The 16,879-nt window shown below is 41.2% G+C and overlaps 1 protein-coding gene across 1 annotated transcript in view; it reads left to right on the top strand.

The window, feature by feature from the left end:
* The window catches only part of LOC139737365 (iduronate 2-sulfatase-like), a 28,363-nt gene extending 11,807 nt beyond the window's left edge, over positions 1 to 16,556 (top strand). Inside the window, exons 3-8 of the mRNA XM_071648042.1 lie at positions 3,961 to 4,106; positions 4,512 to 4,689; positions 5,873 to 5,961; positions 11,877 to 12,305; positions 13,926 to 14,052; positions 15,130 to 16,556. Coding sequence (XP_071504143.1) covers positions 3,961 to 4,106; positions 4,512 to 4,689; positions 5,873 to 5,961; positions 11,877 to 12,305; positions 13,926 to 14,052; positions 15,130 to 15,989 — 1,829 coding nt within the window. The 3' untranslated portion in view covers positions 15,990 to 16,556. The remainder of the gene's footprint in view (positions 1 to 3,960; positions 4,107 to 4,511; positions 4,690 to 5,872; positions 5,962 to 11,876; positions 12,306 to 13,925; positions 14,053 to 15,129) is intronic.
* Positions 16,557 to 16,879: the final 323 nt, after the last annotated feature.

Genomic DNA, 16,879 nt, shown 5'->3' with positions numbered 1-16,879 from the left:
TTTTGTTTGTAGGCCCTACCAATCTATTTCATTTTCTCATTATCTCATTGAGTCGGGCGACGTCTTTGGAAGGCATGTTACATAAAATATTGTATTCCAGATATCTTGATAATTCACGAGTTGCAGCATGCATTCGTCAATGGGTGCAACGTAAAACCAGCAATTATGTTCTACCACTTTCATGCAATCAAAATGTTTTCTCTATGTATCCATTTGATTGTACGTTACATACAGTATACTAGTACTGTAGTTGTAGATAAGCACTGGCGTAGCCAGGGGGGGGGGGGGGGCGATGGGGGCGATCGCCCCCCCTAAGATTTTGACCGGGGATTTGGGAGGCGGAAAAAAAATGCGTGTATACTGTATGCATGCACATGAAGCGGGTCTCCTTTGCAACCTTTCATCAAATAAGATATTTTTTGAATATTTCACTCAAAGTGTGCACCAGATCGTTGAATTTCAATTCAAAATATGCAAAATCTCTCGTGCTTGGGAGGGGGTATCCCCCTCCCAAACCCTCCCCCTCTGTGCCTCTTTCCCTAGCTTAGTACACTTTTTAGATTTACAAAAAAATTATGAATAATTCTGAGTGCACAAGACTTATCACATACCTTCCAAAAACTCAAGGTTCCCTCATGTATAAGGGGAATTTCCCCTTTTAATCGACCCTTTCCTCCCTCAGTCCCCTCCCCCATCAGGTTTTTTTTTTTTTTTTGATTTCCCAAATGTTGATTCCATCAAATATGCGTATACGAGATATCTCAATTTCAACCTTAAAAGGGCAAAAGCTCCATCGGAAGGGAAAGGTGGAGATAACACTCGTCCACGCCTTCTCTCTGCTCACCCGCCCCTCCTCCCCCCCCCCCCCCTTCCGCCATGCATAGAAGTAGACTGTGGCTATACCCAGATCGCTTTATTTCAATTCTAAAAACGCAAAAGCTCCGCGAGCGGGAGGCGGAATTCCCCTTCCCCTAAGCTCTACCTCACTAGACTTTATACACTCACACACAGATGGTGCACATTCGGAATAAGAGCTAAATTCCGTGATTTTAACACTTCGATGAAAAAGTATTGCACCAAAAATTTGCACCAGATCGCTGAATTTCAGGTCTGAAAACGCAAAATCCCCTTCGTGTGGGAGGGGATATGCCCCTATCTACAACCTCGTGTGCATGCTTTTTCTGTTTGATTGCTGAACAGACAGCGTTCATGATATTCAGTGTAAGAATTAATACAAGAAGTGTATTTAAATATAGGCAAATTGTTCAATGATAATCTACATCAAAATATACTGCAACCTTAAACAAGTGGGACTGTTTCAACTCGTTAAAACACGCAAAAGCATGCATCAAGTTGCACCATTTGCAACATCAAAATGCAAAAAGTTCTCACCGTGGGAGGACCCCTCCCACACCCTCCCCCTCCTCCTTCGCTCGCTCCGCTCGCTCGGGTTCAGTCGCGTTCATGATATTCAGTGAAAAGAATTAATACAAGAAGATTATTTTAATGATACCATTTTATAGGCAAATTGTTCAATGATAATCTACATCAAAATAAACTGCTACCTTACACTAATGTTACTGTTTCACGTCGATAAAACGCGCAAAAACATGCATCAAACTGCATCATTTGCAACATCAAAATGCAAAAAGTTCTCACCGTGGGAGGGGGGACACCCCCTCCCACACCCTCCCCTCTCCCTTCGCTCGCTCCGCTTGCTCGGGTTCAGTCGCGTTCATGATTTTCAGTGAAAAGAATTAATACAAGAAGTGTATTTAAATCATACCATATTATAGGCAAATTGTTCAATGATAATCTACATCAAAATATACTGCTGCCTTACACTAATGTTACTGTTTCACGTCGATAAAACGCGAAAAACATGCATCAAATTGCACCATTGCAACATCAAAATGCAAAAAGTTCTCACCGTGGGAGGGGGGACACCCCCTCCCACACCCTCCCCCTCCCCCTTCGCTCGCTCCGCTCGCTCGGGTTCAGTCGCGTTCATGATATTCAGTGAAAAGAATTAATACAAGAAGATTATTCAAATTGATACCATTTTATATGCAAATTGTTCAATAATAATCTACATCAAAATATACTGCTACCTTACACTAATGTTACTGTTTCACGTCGATAAAACGCGCAAAAACATGCATCAAACTGCATCATTTGCAACATCAAAATGCAAAAAGTTCTCACCGTGGGAGGGGGGACACCCCCTCTCACACCCTCCCCTCTCCCTTCGCTCGCTCCGCTTGCTCGGGTTCAGTCGCGTTCATGATATTCAGTGAAAAGAATTAATACAAGAAGTGTATTTAAATCATACCATATTATAGGCAAATTGTTCAATGATAATCTACATCAAAATATACTGCTGCCTTACACTAATGTTACTGTTTCACGTCGATAAAACGCGCAAAAACATGCATCAAATTGCATCATTTGCAACATCAAAATGCTAAAAGTTCTCACCGTGGGAGGGGGGACACCCCCTCCCACACCCTCCCCTCTCCCTTCGCTCGCTCCGCTTGCTCGGGTTCAGTCGCGTTCATGATATTCAGTGAAAAGAATTAATACAAGAAGTGTATTTAAATCATACCATATCATAGGCAAATTGTTCAATGATAATCTACATCAAAATATACTGCAACCTTAAACAAGTGGGACTGTTTCAACTCGTTAAAACACGCAAAAACATGCATCAAGTTGCACCATTTGCAACATCAAAATGCAAAAAGTTCTCACCGTGGGAGGGGGTACACCCCCTCCCACACCCTCCCCCTCCTCCTTCGCTCGCTCCGCTCGCTCGGGTTCAGTCGCGTTCATGATATTCAGTGAAAAGAATTAATACAAGAAGATTATTTTAATGATACCATTGTATAGGCAAATTGTTCAATAATAATCTACATCAAAATAAACTGCTACCTTACACTAATGTTACTGTTTCACGTCGATAAAACGCGCAAAAACATGCATCAAACTGCATCATTTGCAACATCAAAATGCAAAAAGTTCTCACCGTGGGAGGGGGACACCCCCTCCCACACCCTCCCCTCCCCCCTCGCTCGCTCCGCTTGCTCGGGTTCAGTCGCGTTCATGATATTCAGTGAAAAGAATTAATACAAGAAGTGTATTTGAATTATACCATTTTATAGGCAAATTGTTCAATAATAATCTACATCAAAATAAACTGCTACCTTAAACAAGTGGGACTGTTTCACGTCGATAAAACGCGCAAAAGCATGCATCAAATTGCACCATTTACAACATCAAAATGCAAAAAGTTCTCACCCTGGGAGGGGGGACACCCCCCTCCCACACCCTCCCCCCCCCCCTCGCTCGCTCCGCTCGCTCGGGCTCGGTCGCTTCGCTCCCTCGCAGACTAACCGCCCCCCCTAAGATGAAATCCTGGCTACGCCGTTGTAGATAAGGTATGGTAAGCCTCCACCAAGCTCTCGTGAGCTCTGATGGATATCTTTGTTCAGAAAATACGCATGAAATTTGATAACATTTTAGCGTGTAATTGAAATCTACTCTACTGTTTTTATTTTCTCTGAGGACCTTTATAGTAATGAACCAGTTCAGTCAGTTGTTCCTGCTGAATATGCAGTTCAATACTTGGAATCCAGTTTGAGTATACGTACATGTGTGATGTTTTGATTCAGGGTCGGCGAAGACGTGGACGAGCTTTCTGGTGCTGATATAATTACAGGAAAACACTTTGTGGCATATATAGCTCTTTCTGATGCTGATATATACGAAAACAATTTGTGGCATATAGGTCTTTCTGGTGCAGATATGATTACTTAGGAAAACATTTTTGGCATATAGGTGTATATAGGTGCAATATAGGATTTGGACTTTACAGCAAACACATTACCTTTCTCATCTAACCAAGATGAACCAGATAATGTATCATACATCACGTATTCTCCTCATGATTCTTAGTGATAGCCAGTAGGATCGACAAGCCCAATGTTCTTTTCATCGTGATCGATGATCTGCGGCCATCACTCGACTGCTATGGCGGCCCCATCATCTCGCCAAACATCGACCAACTCGCTGCGCAGTCGGCAGTCTTCACCAACGCCATGGTCCAGGTATGATTAATGGTGATAGGTCCTGTCCTTGAGTTGAAATGTTTTGCAGTCGAAAATATTATTATCAATTAATGTTATATTAATTTGCAGTATTTTTTTATTATCTAGGCATATCCAATTTGCTGATCTTCGCACAGCGGGAGCTATGTGCGTTTAGGGAAAAGCTGTGCGTTGTTTGTTGTTGTTCTTTGCTCCTATGTAGTGAAATAATATATGCAAAGATTGACATGAGAATAAATGTAATCATTGTGCATCAAGGTGCATCAAGGAGAATGATAATAATGTCTTAATAAGGATCTCATCGGATTACAGTCTCCACATGTCTAAATAAGATGTACAGTTGGAAATCAAATGATTACAACGTTATCATTATTTTTTCTCCTGACCCGTCGCTGCCTTCATCAGCAATCCTTGTGCGCTCCCAGCCGAACGTCCTTCCTGACCGGCCGAAGACCCGATACCACCAGGGTCTACAACTTCGACTCGTACTGGAGGGTTTCGGGCGGCAACTACACCACGCTGCCGCAGCATTTCAAGGAGAGTGGGTACTTCACAGCTTCGGTCGGCAAAGTCTTTCATCCGGGTAACTTAAAATCGAATCACAGTATAAAAAGTGTCAAAGTGTGTTATCATAAAGCCATTCATCGCCATGAAAACTGGTTCTAAACAACGTCATCTGGACCGAGTGTTTATGCGCGTACCTGGTCCGAACCCAAGCTAGAACAAAAGACTATGAAATTATCATTATGGTACTGTACTCTGAAAAGGTGTTGAGACCAGGGGTGGGCGACTGTCAGCTATTGTATTACGCACACATCAAACAGTCAAAGCTTGTAATTTCTTTTTCTTATAGGCCAATCACTCATGTTGTATGGAGAAGACTTATTCGTTGTTATGATGTTGTTGCAAGATTACTATCAGATCAAAAGAAAATACATAATTTGAAAACTGATCAACACCTTCAACCAGTTGCATTTCCCTGAATACTTGGAGTCTCACTTGACTCTTCACTTACCGCAAGCAAGTTAATCATTTTGTGCGCAATGTTATTGACAGCATGGGTAGTGAACCAGCACGTGGTCGAAAGCGTTCGGACTTGAAATCTATTTTTGTATGATTGCCTTTCAAACTTTCACATTCATTTCTTTTCTTCATTTTGTGATAATGGAGAAGAAGAAGAAAGAAAGAAAGGATAAAAAAGAAACGTATTTTCGGCAGGTTTTTGTCAGACCATATTTAATCCAGAGGTAGTTAGTGAACTACCCATTCGCCCCCTGAGAAGCAACATGCACTTTTATCGGTGGAACGAAGAATAAAGTCTATATTAACACAATTCTTGGCTTATCATTGGTATACACAATTGTTATATAATAGATGAACTATGTACTGGAATATGAATCATATATATATATATATATATATATATATATATATATATATAATTTCACAAAACGAACTAAGTCCATTCGTGCTAATATGAGATAATTGCGATTTCAGCTGCTAACCCCTACCCCCCCCCCCAAAAAAAAAAAAATATATATATATATATATATATATGAAATATGGGAAGTTTTTATCACTTACTTCAAGGATGTTATCTCGGGAAAGGTTTTATTTTTATTTTTATTTTTTGCTCTGTTTATGATATACTTAATTTAAAATGTATAGAGATGGTGCTTAACCAGTTTTCTGATCAAGCTCTTTTGTAATAGACATTGTGCGTTACAGTTTATTCAGGTAGGAAATCTATTCATTGGTGTTAACAGGTGTTCCTAGTGGAGGCGATGACGACTACCGTTACAGTTGGTCAATTCCCGCTTACCATCCTTCAACCGAACAGTACATCAAGGCAAAGGTGAGAAATGGTATGCCATTCCCGCAGCATACTTCATACTTCAAACCCAGGGGAGTGAATTTGTCTATAACTTTCTCTGCAGCCTTGTACATTTCAGGGTTCCCCAGTGCCCAGCATTTCTTCAATAATATGCAAATTCGACATAGAGAAAAATAAGGATTCTGGCTACCACTGTGATGACTATTTCTGAAGAACTGCTGTTCATTTCCCATGTATAACTCTTCCAATCACCTCTTCTTCAGAACCAATCAAGATGGTAGTTATAATGGAATAACCGCAGTATGAAAACCCGTATCCGGGCACTTACCCCCTGGGCAACTACCCTCCGGATAACTACCACCCGGATAATTACCCCCCAGGTCCATTCCCCCTTAGGGCAACTACCCCCCGGACAATTACCCTCCTAGGGTAATCACCCTCCAGGGCCATTACCCCCTAGGACAACTACCACCCGGTCATCTACCCTCCTAGGGCAACTACCCCCAAGGGCAATTACCCCTAGGACATCTACCCCCTGGATAACTACCCCCTGGGTAACTACCCCCTGGATGACTACCCCCCGGATAACTATCCCCCCCCCCCCCCCCCAGATAACTACCACCCGGATAACTACCCCCTGGATAACTACCCCCCGGATAACTACCCCCTGGATAACTACCCCCCGGATAACTACCCCCTGGATAACTACCCCCCGGAGAACTACCCCCTGGGTAACTACCCCCCGGATAACTACCCCCAGGATAACTACCACCCGGATAACTACCACCCGGATAACTACCCCCCGGATAACTACCCCCAGGATAACTACCACCCGGATAATTACTCCCCGGATAACTACTCCCAGGATAACTACCACCCGGATTACTACCCCCCCCCCCCATAACCATACCCCGAACCGCCCCCTCCTGATACTTACCTACTGGAGAACCCTCTCTCCCCGCCCCCCGAAAGTTACCACCCGTTGTAATTTTTCCATAAGTTCATAACACCATATCAGAAGATGCACCTTTCTCTTACACTGTCATCATGTATATTTTGTGACCCTGTACCTCAAAACAAATAAAAAGTCGCCAGATATGAATTTTTATAGTTAAGACCATATTCTGAAAGAGCAGACTTTAAGCTTTAAAATGATGTATAACTCAAATCAAATGGACTCTCCTAACCTATCTAAATATTGAAAAGAAAGCACAAACTCAGGAAAAGTGGGAACTGAGAAAAGAGGCTCTGAAGTACAGTGTCTATTCAAGCGCTTAATCTTTACCAAACCGTGCTGGCTGTGCAATGAATGGGACAAAAAACAAGAAGTCAACCACCAGATTTACAACAATGAAAGGATTATCAGATTAAACTGAAATTAAGCATGCGTCATTAACACATTCTGTCCATAATTAATGCCAATTTTCAAAGCAGTAGCACTATCCTTTCAAAAGTTATTAGAGTTGAAAGTGAAGAGTGTGGACAAGGTTTTTCAGAAATGAAAAAGGGATTCTAAAGACACGCCTAATCACATTATTCTACCAAAAATGTTCGAGATAAACTGCTAAGAAAACACACTTTCCTGCCCGTTTTATGATACCAAATTTGAGCATAATGTAAAAGATGACCCGCTCTTTCAGAAAATATGAAAAAGTCAAGTTCGGCTAGGTTGACCCATTTCACTTATTTTCAGTCCTCACGCAAAATCAGTGTGTACGACATTATGTTCGTTTTGAGGTGCACGGTCACATTTACTCTTTTGGCTTGTCATTTTCTACCGTTATAACACATTAGACGATAAACATAAGAAAAGGAGAGTTGATTTCACTGCAATTCATATTCCCTTAACATTAGAGAGGGACCCTTCCATATAAAGCCATAATTTCTGTTAGGATCCGGGCACGGTTTTATGAAAGTTATCAGTCCTGACAAGCTGTCAGTTCCACACAATTACCAATCGTTGGAGGTCGATCAAAGCAGGTCCATGGTAACAAGTCAGTGACTCGAGCTTATCAATCAAGCAGAACCCATGGTTTTATTGAAATTATTAGAGACTAACAAGATGTCATAACTGGCAACTTTTATCAGACGGTGCCCTAATCTGTCATAAGAGTAAAATTACAGCTTGTTTTACATACAAGTAGAATTGTGCTAGTTTTCAAATCAAATGTTCTCGACACTTTTAGAGGAAATCCAGTTCAAATATAAGTTAGTCTCATTAGAAAGAGTAAAATATTACGAGTTTAACGGTATTTCTTTTTTTTTTACAAAACACCCCTAGTTGTCCTGCCTTGTTGTCCTGCAACCTCTTTTTGAATAGATCTATAGAGAGTTGTAGTTGACAGAATCCTTTTTACATTATAGGGCTGCTCTGTTTTATCCCGGCCATTTCAAGAGTATTTTTTTTTCACAAAAACTTGAATCCTTCTTGGAATAACATGCTCTTTAATATTTCGTAAGGGGTTTCTAATTATTTCACCAAAAAGATGTTTAAAAGCTGAAGTTAGGTCTCGACCAAAACCAGATGATATGATTTTTTTTTTTCAATTCAAATAGCAAACGTTGTTCGAAAATAACAATGAGAGACGTACTTTTCTGGGGGAGAGTTATCGTAAGAGGGGTGATTGTTTGGAGCCTAATTTTAATAAGGAGTAATTGTCAAGGGAGGTAATGCTCTGCGGTGATCATACCAAGGAGGTAACAATCTCTTCCCACATCCTTGATATACTAGTTGTTAATGCCCAATAATGCAGTAGGGCAATTCTGAAATGAGCGTTAACGGTATAACAGTAAAATAGTTACAAAATTGATGAAACAATACATTGTATAAATAAAGCACATTAAGACAGAGACGAAGTACACAAATAAAGATACAGTGCACTCCCGTTACAACGAACATGGTTACAACGAAATTTCGTCATAACGAAGCAAAACTTCTGGTCCCAAAATTACTAGTATCGCTATTAAAGTCTATGGTACAAAATGCGCTTATAACGAAGACGGTTATAACAAAATTTTCGTTATCACGAAGTCTTTTCTGAGCGCCACTGACAAAGAAAAACAAAAGAAATGTGCTCCGTTATAACGAAATGCGGATCGCATTCGAAAATGCATAGCGGAACAAGCATTTTTAAAGCATCTCAGTCTGCATGAGCGAACGCATCATTGAATGTTCACTCCCGTGTATCACGCACAGTTTCCGAGGGGAACTTGCGTTATTGTAATACAATAATCTGAATTCAGATAAGGTTTGTTTCATTGTTCCGAAGTCCTTTAATACAAAACACACAGATTCTGATACAACTGAATGTCCGTTAGTTCGGAAATGAAAGAGGGTTTGTTATTAAGCATATTTTGGCGTTATTCCAAAGGTTCATTAATCCGATAATAAAATATAGTCCTTATTCTTATTCTTATACGGTTCTTTAGTCCGAAAATGACAGGAATTCAAAACGTTCGTTAATCGGAACATTACAAAAAGTATCGTTAATCCATGGTGGAAAAAGGAGAGTACACAACAAAACTTAAGAATTGCAATTCTTATAATCGTCTTAAGATAAATAAATCTTCGAAATAACAAGCCTTTCTCATTTTTTTTTCATTAACAAAATTTCTTCGGAGTAACGAACCTTATTTCATTTTCGGATGAAAAAGCCTTCGGAACAACGGACTTTCTGAATAGTGAACCTTTCTCTTTTTTTGATTTATAAACCTTCAGAATGACGAACCTCATTTCATTTTCAGATCAACTAACCTTCGGAAAATGAACAATATATTATTTTGATCTAAATTATGAACTCTCGGAATAATGATTCTGCGGAAATGCGAACCTTCACATAAACAAACCATCGGAATCCCGTGGATGGCGAAACTTCGGAATAAGGAGCCTTCGGAGTAACGTACTTTAGTAAGAAAAGAACCTTTGGAATAGCGAACTGTAACCAAATCGTACACCGTCATTTTCTACACATGTGTGACAACACAAACAACTTTATGCTCTTTTTAAAATGTAATATTTAAGCGAAATTAAAAAGGTAATCTCCCATTTCACATAGCTTTCCAGTGTATGATGAGGATTCAACAAACAGAATTTTTTATGCGTGGTTTCCTTCTTTTCGTTATACATCGCATATTATATTTGTTCGGTTATAACGAAATTTCGCTAAAATGAAAAAAAAAAATTGCCGATCCTGAGCATTTCGTTTTCATGGGAGTGCACTGCACATGAACACACACGAGATAAATCCCTTGTAATGAGAGAAAGAGGAAAGGTAAGTTATGAATGACAGGAATAGACTACCTTCACGGTGGACAGAGAAAAGCGAGAGGGAAGAGGAAGATGATGGGTCAAAACCAGGGCACGTGAGGCATGAGATAATGCCTAAGCTCCTCAAAATATAGAAGTGGAACATGGAGTTGTGGTAAACGATAGACGATTGTGGTTAAAAAAATATTGCAAAAAGTTTAACTCATTCTGAAGTGTAACATTTCTTCAAAATGTCTTTAGTTCAATGGTAAAGGCATTCAAACTTAAAACTTTTTTTTATACTATACTATCAAGAGAAATCCAAAATTTCGGAACAGTAAAAGAAAATACAGATTTAGCGAAAATAGTTTTGGTTAAAGGCATTGACATTTACTGGATTACCGGGTAGGATATGAAGGGACAGCTTCGTTTTTTATGAACATAGAGGCAAAATACAGAGGGAGAAATTAAGCTTGTACATAAATCGTCCTAAATGCAAACGATACAAATCGTAAATCCTTAAGATGTTCTTTTCATAAGATGTTGTATCAATATGGCATCCCCGTGATTCCTGGCAAATAATACAAAGAACTTCGTTTCCTGTAGTAATGATATTCTTTTTATTAAAAGTAAGATTGGTGGTGGGGGTAGGGGCAATGACCCGGGAGGTAGTTACCCAGGGGGTAATTGGCGTGGTGCACTGTCCTGGGAGTAATTTTCCTCTTGATAGTTATAGGGGAGGGGGAGTTGTAGGCCTATTTATCCGGGGTTATCATCCATGGGAAGTCATCGGAGAGGGTAGTTATCGGGTGGAAGTTATCTGGGGTCTAGTTTTCGGAGGAGGGGGTAATTAACCTGGGGATAATTATCCTGGTGGTAATTATCTGGAGGGGGGGGGGGGTAGTTATCCGGGGGGTGATTATCCGGGGGGTAATTATCCGGGGGGTAATTATCCGGGGGGTAGTTATCCTGGGGGTAGTTACCCAGGGGGTAGTTCTCCGGGGGGTAGTTACCCAGGGGGTAATTCTCCGGGGGGTAGTTATCCAGGGGGTAGTTCTCCGGGGGGGGGGGGGTAGTTACCCAGGGGGTAGTTTTCCGGGGGGTAGTTATCCAGGGGGTAGTTATCCGAGGGGTAGTTATCCAGGGGGTAGTTTTCCTAAGGGGGAATTGCCCAAGGGGGTGATTGCCCTAGGAGGGTAGTTGTCCGGGGGGTAGTTGTCCTAGGGGGTAATTACCCTGGAGGGTAATTGCCCTTGGAGGGTAGTTGTCCGGGGGGTAGTTGCCCTAGGGGGGAATTGTCCTGGGGGGTAATTATCCGGGTGGTAGTTATCCGGAGGGTGGTTTTCCAGGGGGTAGTGTTCCTAGAACCATGAAAACCCTCAGACTCAAAAGGGACGTAACACAGACCTGTACATTTTCATGAGCACTTTGTTATCATGGCGTATGAGTCTTTTTTCTTCCAAACTATGCAACTTTTGTATATGGGTATCTGGTCAATGTCCATGTAGTGCGCGTCTCTATATTAGAAAATAAAAGCAATACAAAATGACCAATCTAGAATAAGGTGTGTTGTAATATTAACCCTTCGCTGGACATTGCCCTCAATTTAATCTATGCAATTATCTCCTGTTTCATGGGTCTGCCCAAAGATGAATATCCGTTTCCTTCCATCACTTTATCGATTTTCAAGGTCTGCCCAAATTTGGATGGAACATTACATAACAACATCATGTGTCCAGTAGATGTAGAGGAAATGCCTGAGCATACACTTCCAGATCTACAAGCCTTTGAAAGGGCAGCTGAAATCTTGCGGAATCTGTCGGTCTCCGCAAGAGGGCGCCCTGGCTCAGACGATTCGGCGGACGCTGGTTTTCGGGAGTCGATGAAGCCGCCGTTCTTCCTCGGCGTCGGGTACCGGAAACCGCACGTTCCGTGGAAATACCCGAAGGCGTACCAAGCCCTGTATCCACTTGAGTCGGTGGAAATCGCGTCGAATCCGAACATACCCGAGAAGATGCCGAGTGTGGCCTGGGATGACTTTCACTCGTTGCGACTTCGGGATGATCTGAAGGCGATGAACCTAAGTTTCCCGTTTGGCACAATACCACTGGACTTCCATGTAAGTTTGTTCGTGAAAACAGCACCAACAAAATACAAAGGTCGGTTTCATTTATTTGTGCTTGCTCTCTTCAATTTAAAGGGGATGGCTAGGAACTGATCAGTGGGAATCAGTGGGAATGTTGGGGGAGGATTGTTCCAATCCTTGTGGGATTCATTTAAGAGTACATTATATATCTAGTGTTGTGTGAAAATAATTGTTTGCTTCAGAATGGTCTCATATTCAAGTAATGTGCAGTTTAATGTTTCCAGGTTAGCATGCCTGTGCAGTGACGGGGCATTAAACTGCACATTACTTGAATATGAGACCGTTCTGAAGCAAAGAATTTTCACACAACAATAGATATGTATAATGTACTCTTAAATGAATCCCACAAGAATTGGAACAATCATCCCCCAGCATTCCCACTGATTCCCATTGATCAGTTGCTAGCCATCCCCTTTAAGTATTGTTTTCCTGCTTGGCCCTGTGTATATTACCCAGCATAATAGCATGACCAGGTACCCATGTAATCTCCTGGCTTACTCCGTGGACACAGGAAGTAAAATATCTTGTCTGAGTACACAGCAGTGATCTCTTGTGTTACCACCTTTGTCAGTTTTGTTTTGTTTTGATTTTTGTTTTGTTCTGTTTCATTTTAGTGCTTTTTTTTGGGGGGGGGGGGGGGGTGGGGGTTAACTGTTTGTTTCTCTGTTGTTGTTTTGCTCTGGTTTTTTAGCTCACCTATAAAGCCGAAGGCTCAAATGAGCTATTGCGATCGCTCTTCGTCCGGCGTCCGTCGTGCGTTGTGCGTAAACTTTTTACGTTTTCATCTTCTTCTTCTTTTTTTTCACTTTTGATATGCACTTAAATGGTCAAACCATCGAATAAACTTACACAGCGTAGTCGGAAGCTACATAATTATCATCCGTACAACAAACAGTATGAAGCTAAAACAACATGACATCTGAAGGAACTCTACTCTCTTAGCCTTTAGAGTAAGAATTTTGTTGCCATAAGCACCATTTTTAATGCCAAAGTGTATGGCATATTCGCTGAAGGGTTTGGAAAGTTTGCTCTCCTATTCGTAGTTTGAGCTTTCAATTGGCTAATCAAACCTATCTATCCTGTTTCAAAGTTAACTCTGAACCAACATCAAATCCACTTGCTGAGATTCTTTCCTGTTTAAAAAACAAGAAGGAGAGACTGTTCTGAAAATATTCCCAGTTTTTAGGCACATCCATTCATGTATGTATGCTTGAGACATTTTTAAGAAAATTGCAAGATTTTGTGGTTTCAAAGGTTTTATCAGTCTGGTCTGCGTTCTCGATGTAGTTTTATACATTTCGTTCCGTCAAAAATGGCTTTTGGAATAGACTTAGGGAAACATGCGACAGAACCCCGTCAATGATTCTAAGTAGAATGTTATAAATGGGTCGGCATGACTGTAATTATTGGTTTGTGAAGATGTTAACGTGATGACGATAATTGCGATGGTAAAGAGAATGACCAAAATGCAAACAAAAATATAATTGTCCTTTTTCATCATGAATATTTGTTCCTGTACCTGGATAGAATCGTACGGAACAGCAGCAGCAACTATGATAGAGTGTTATCATACTTTAATGTTATTTCCTCCAGGGACCAATGCGTCAGAATTACTATGCGGCAGCAACGTACACCGACTACCAGGTTGGGCGTCTGCTTCAGGTTCTGGAAGCTTCCGGTTTCGCCGACGATACGATTATCCTGTTCGTTGGTGATCATGGTGAGCTTCAGCATCTTAATCAGTTAAAATCAAAGAAAAAGCTATATATTGTGATTGCAGTTCCTAAGATGTGGTGGTACTGTACAATATCTCTTTACTGGTCGTAGAAAGTAACTTTGGTGTCACTAGGGTCAACTTTTATGTTCTGTATGGTGTCATCAACTGAGTTTGATCATACCGTTTATACAAAAGAGGGAAAGGAATGGAGGGGTATATAGGGGAATATAAAGAAAGATAAAGATAGAGAGAGAGAGAGAGAGAGAAAGAAAGATAGACAAACAGAATGGAAGAGAGAGAAAAATATACCTACATCGTTCTAGCGTTCACATCTCTATCAAAGTGCGTTTAAGATTTCATCACAATCATGTGGTGCATTAATTTTAGTAGGTCTGTCGCTTCTTATCAGATTAACCTTAGAAACCTCATTCCTATATACATGGTTTAAAGAGCAGTTAACTTTATTCCCTGGATAGTGATTGTGAAGCCTCTCTCAGTGGATGAGATACATTGTACGTAATAATGCTACCATATCTGAAGCTGAAGTGAAAAATCGAGCATTCGTGGTAAATACATGGTTATCGGGTAATTTCTGTCGGTTATACTCCCTGCTTCCAAACTTCCGTCCCTCCAAACCTACCAATAAAGAACCAAACGCCATTATGCTACTTCTATTTCCTACCTTTAGCAAACATTATCTTCTCTCCACAGTCAGGTCTGTAACGATCTTATGCACTAGATGTATTTTTTGTTTGTTTTTTTCAGATGGCTCTTTTCGAGTCTAAAGCAGATGTATGATCATTAATGCTTTCATTGTATGTTTTTTTTTCTGTTTGCAATTGAAATAGGTTTGGATGTTTCAGCAACATTCGATACCATCTTTGCATTTCACGGATTGAAATCTCTTGTCAGATTGAGTCAACTTTGACACCTGTCAGCTTATCAAATACCAAGAAACCAATTTCATTTGGAATTTGTTGCAGCGGGAAATTTGTGGTGACAATTAAGTGCTCCTATTAATGGCAGACATCTTTGCAGAGTTGTTATGATGACCGTTGTTATTACTTTGGATGTCCTCAGGTTGGCAACTTGGTGAACACGGTGAATGGTGCAAGTTCTCAAACTTCGAGCTGGCCACCCGCGTCCCGCTCATGGTGCACGTTCCCGGTGTGACAGATACTAACTGGCTTTCCGCCCAAAAATTCACCCTGAAAGACCCGCTCAAGGCCCCCAACAGGGTTCTGGTAGATCACAAGGCTGATGGCACACTGTCATGGAAGAAGTTTAGAGACGACAAGATAACATGGAAGAAAAGCACCGGCCTACCTGTTGGTTTACCCTTTCGCAGTCCCAAAAGCGAAGGCAATGACGTACTTGAACCTAAAGGTAATCAGCATGGTGTCAGTGTTGATGCCTTTGTAGAACTCGTGGACATATTTCCAAGCGTGTCAGAGCTTGCTGGCCTGACCATCCCGCCGATATGTCCTCCGAATTCATTCGATGTCGACTTCTGCGCAGAAGGTGTCAGCTTTGCTCCGTTGATAATGGAGGACTACATTGCTGATCGCTGGACGACCAATGACAGCAGGAGCTTGCAAAAAATTAAACGATGGAAGAACGCAACCTTTAGCCAGTACCCCCGCCCAAGCGTGCATCCAGGGAAACTAACCGACGTTCCGCACCTTGCCAACATTACCATCATGGGATACTCGATGCGCACGATTGAGTACCACTATACAGAATGGATCGGCTTCAGCAACACCACTTTCGAAGGGGACTGGAACGACGTAAAAGCTCGGGAGCTTTACGTCAACGAACTCGACCCTGAGCAGAACAACAACGTGGCTGACGTCGAAAAGTACAAGGACATCGTTAAGATGCTTAGTGGACGCTTGCAGAGAGGTTGGAGGGACTGCCTCCCTGTCATTAGTGGAGTTTAGCTCATACTGAACAGGATTAAGGAGTAGATCGTAAATACAAACCGGTACATGGTCGTTGACCAGGGACAGCAGCGATGATTCTTTCTTTTCTAGCGGTGACACACATTCGCTCCTGCGACAATTGCGCCGGTCTAAACTTCTTCAAAGGGCTTAGGGTCAGGGTCAAATAGCATTTTAGATCTAGTTTGATGTGAGGATTAGGATTAGGGTTATATGGTTATGTTTGTTGGTAGGATGTATGTTTGGCTTAACGTGTAGGTATTTCATGGGAGCAATAAATCTTGTCGCAGGAGCAAATGTCATGGAACCTTTGTTACCGGTACTATAGCAATAGCTAGACAACAACAACTCTGTCCGTTGCAACAATAACAATATTGCTCTGACTTCAACAAAACTATGCATGAAACAAGTCCAAAACAGTTTGTTTGTTTAATGTTTGTTTGTTTGTTTGTATGTTTGTTTGTGTTTTATGCTGATGAGAGAGGAAGGTATATGAATGAATGGAGGAGACGTAGACTCTCTATAGGGAAAGGTCTCGGCGTCATAGACATCGCTTCACATAACACAGACACAAACTCAAATCTTGCTGCCTGATACAGGTTGCAATAATGTTCAAATGGATACCCCCCCCCCCCCCCCAAAAAAAAAAAAAAAAAACCCAACCAAAAAACAAACAAACAACAACAACAACCAACAACAACAACGAACGAACAAGCAAACAAATTATAAGAAGAACAAACAATAACAACTCTAAAGCATTCAATTATGTTATGTTGTCATCATTTCGCTCTGAATAAAAAGAAATCGTATATCACTCTAGCTCTGCTGTCAAACCGTTTCATTTACGTACTGGTTTATTGTTCTTGTATAATTCTAGACAATCTGGTCAG

This window comes from Diadema antillarum, unplaced genomic scaffold (assembly GCF_040938485.1).
Source record: "Diadema antillarum isolate AM-2024a unplaced genomic scaffold, OU_Dant_1.0 seq00000690_RagTag, whole genome shotgun sequence".
Classification (NCBI taxonomy): domain Eukaryota; kingdom Metazoa; phylum Echinodermata; class Echinoidea; order Diadematoida; family Diadematidae; genus Diadema; species Diadema antillarum.
The sequence above is the reverse complement of the archived record's forward strand: the minus strand, read 5'-3'. Positions and strand labels throughout refer to the sequence as shown.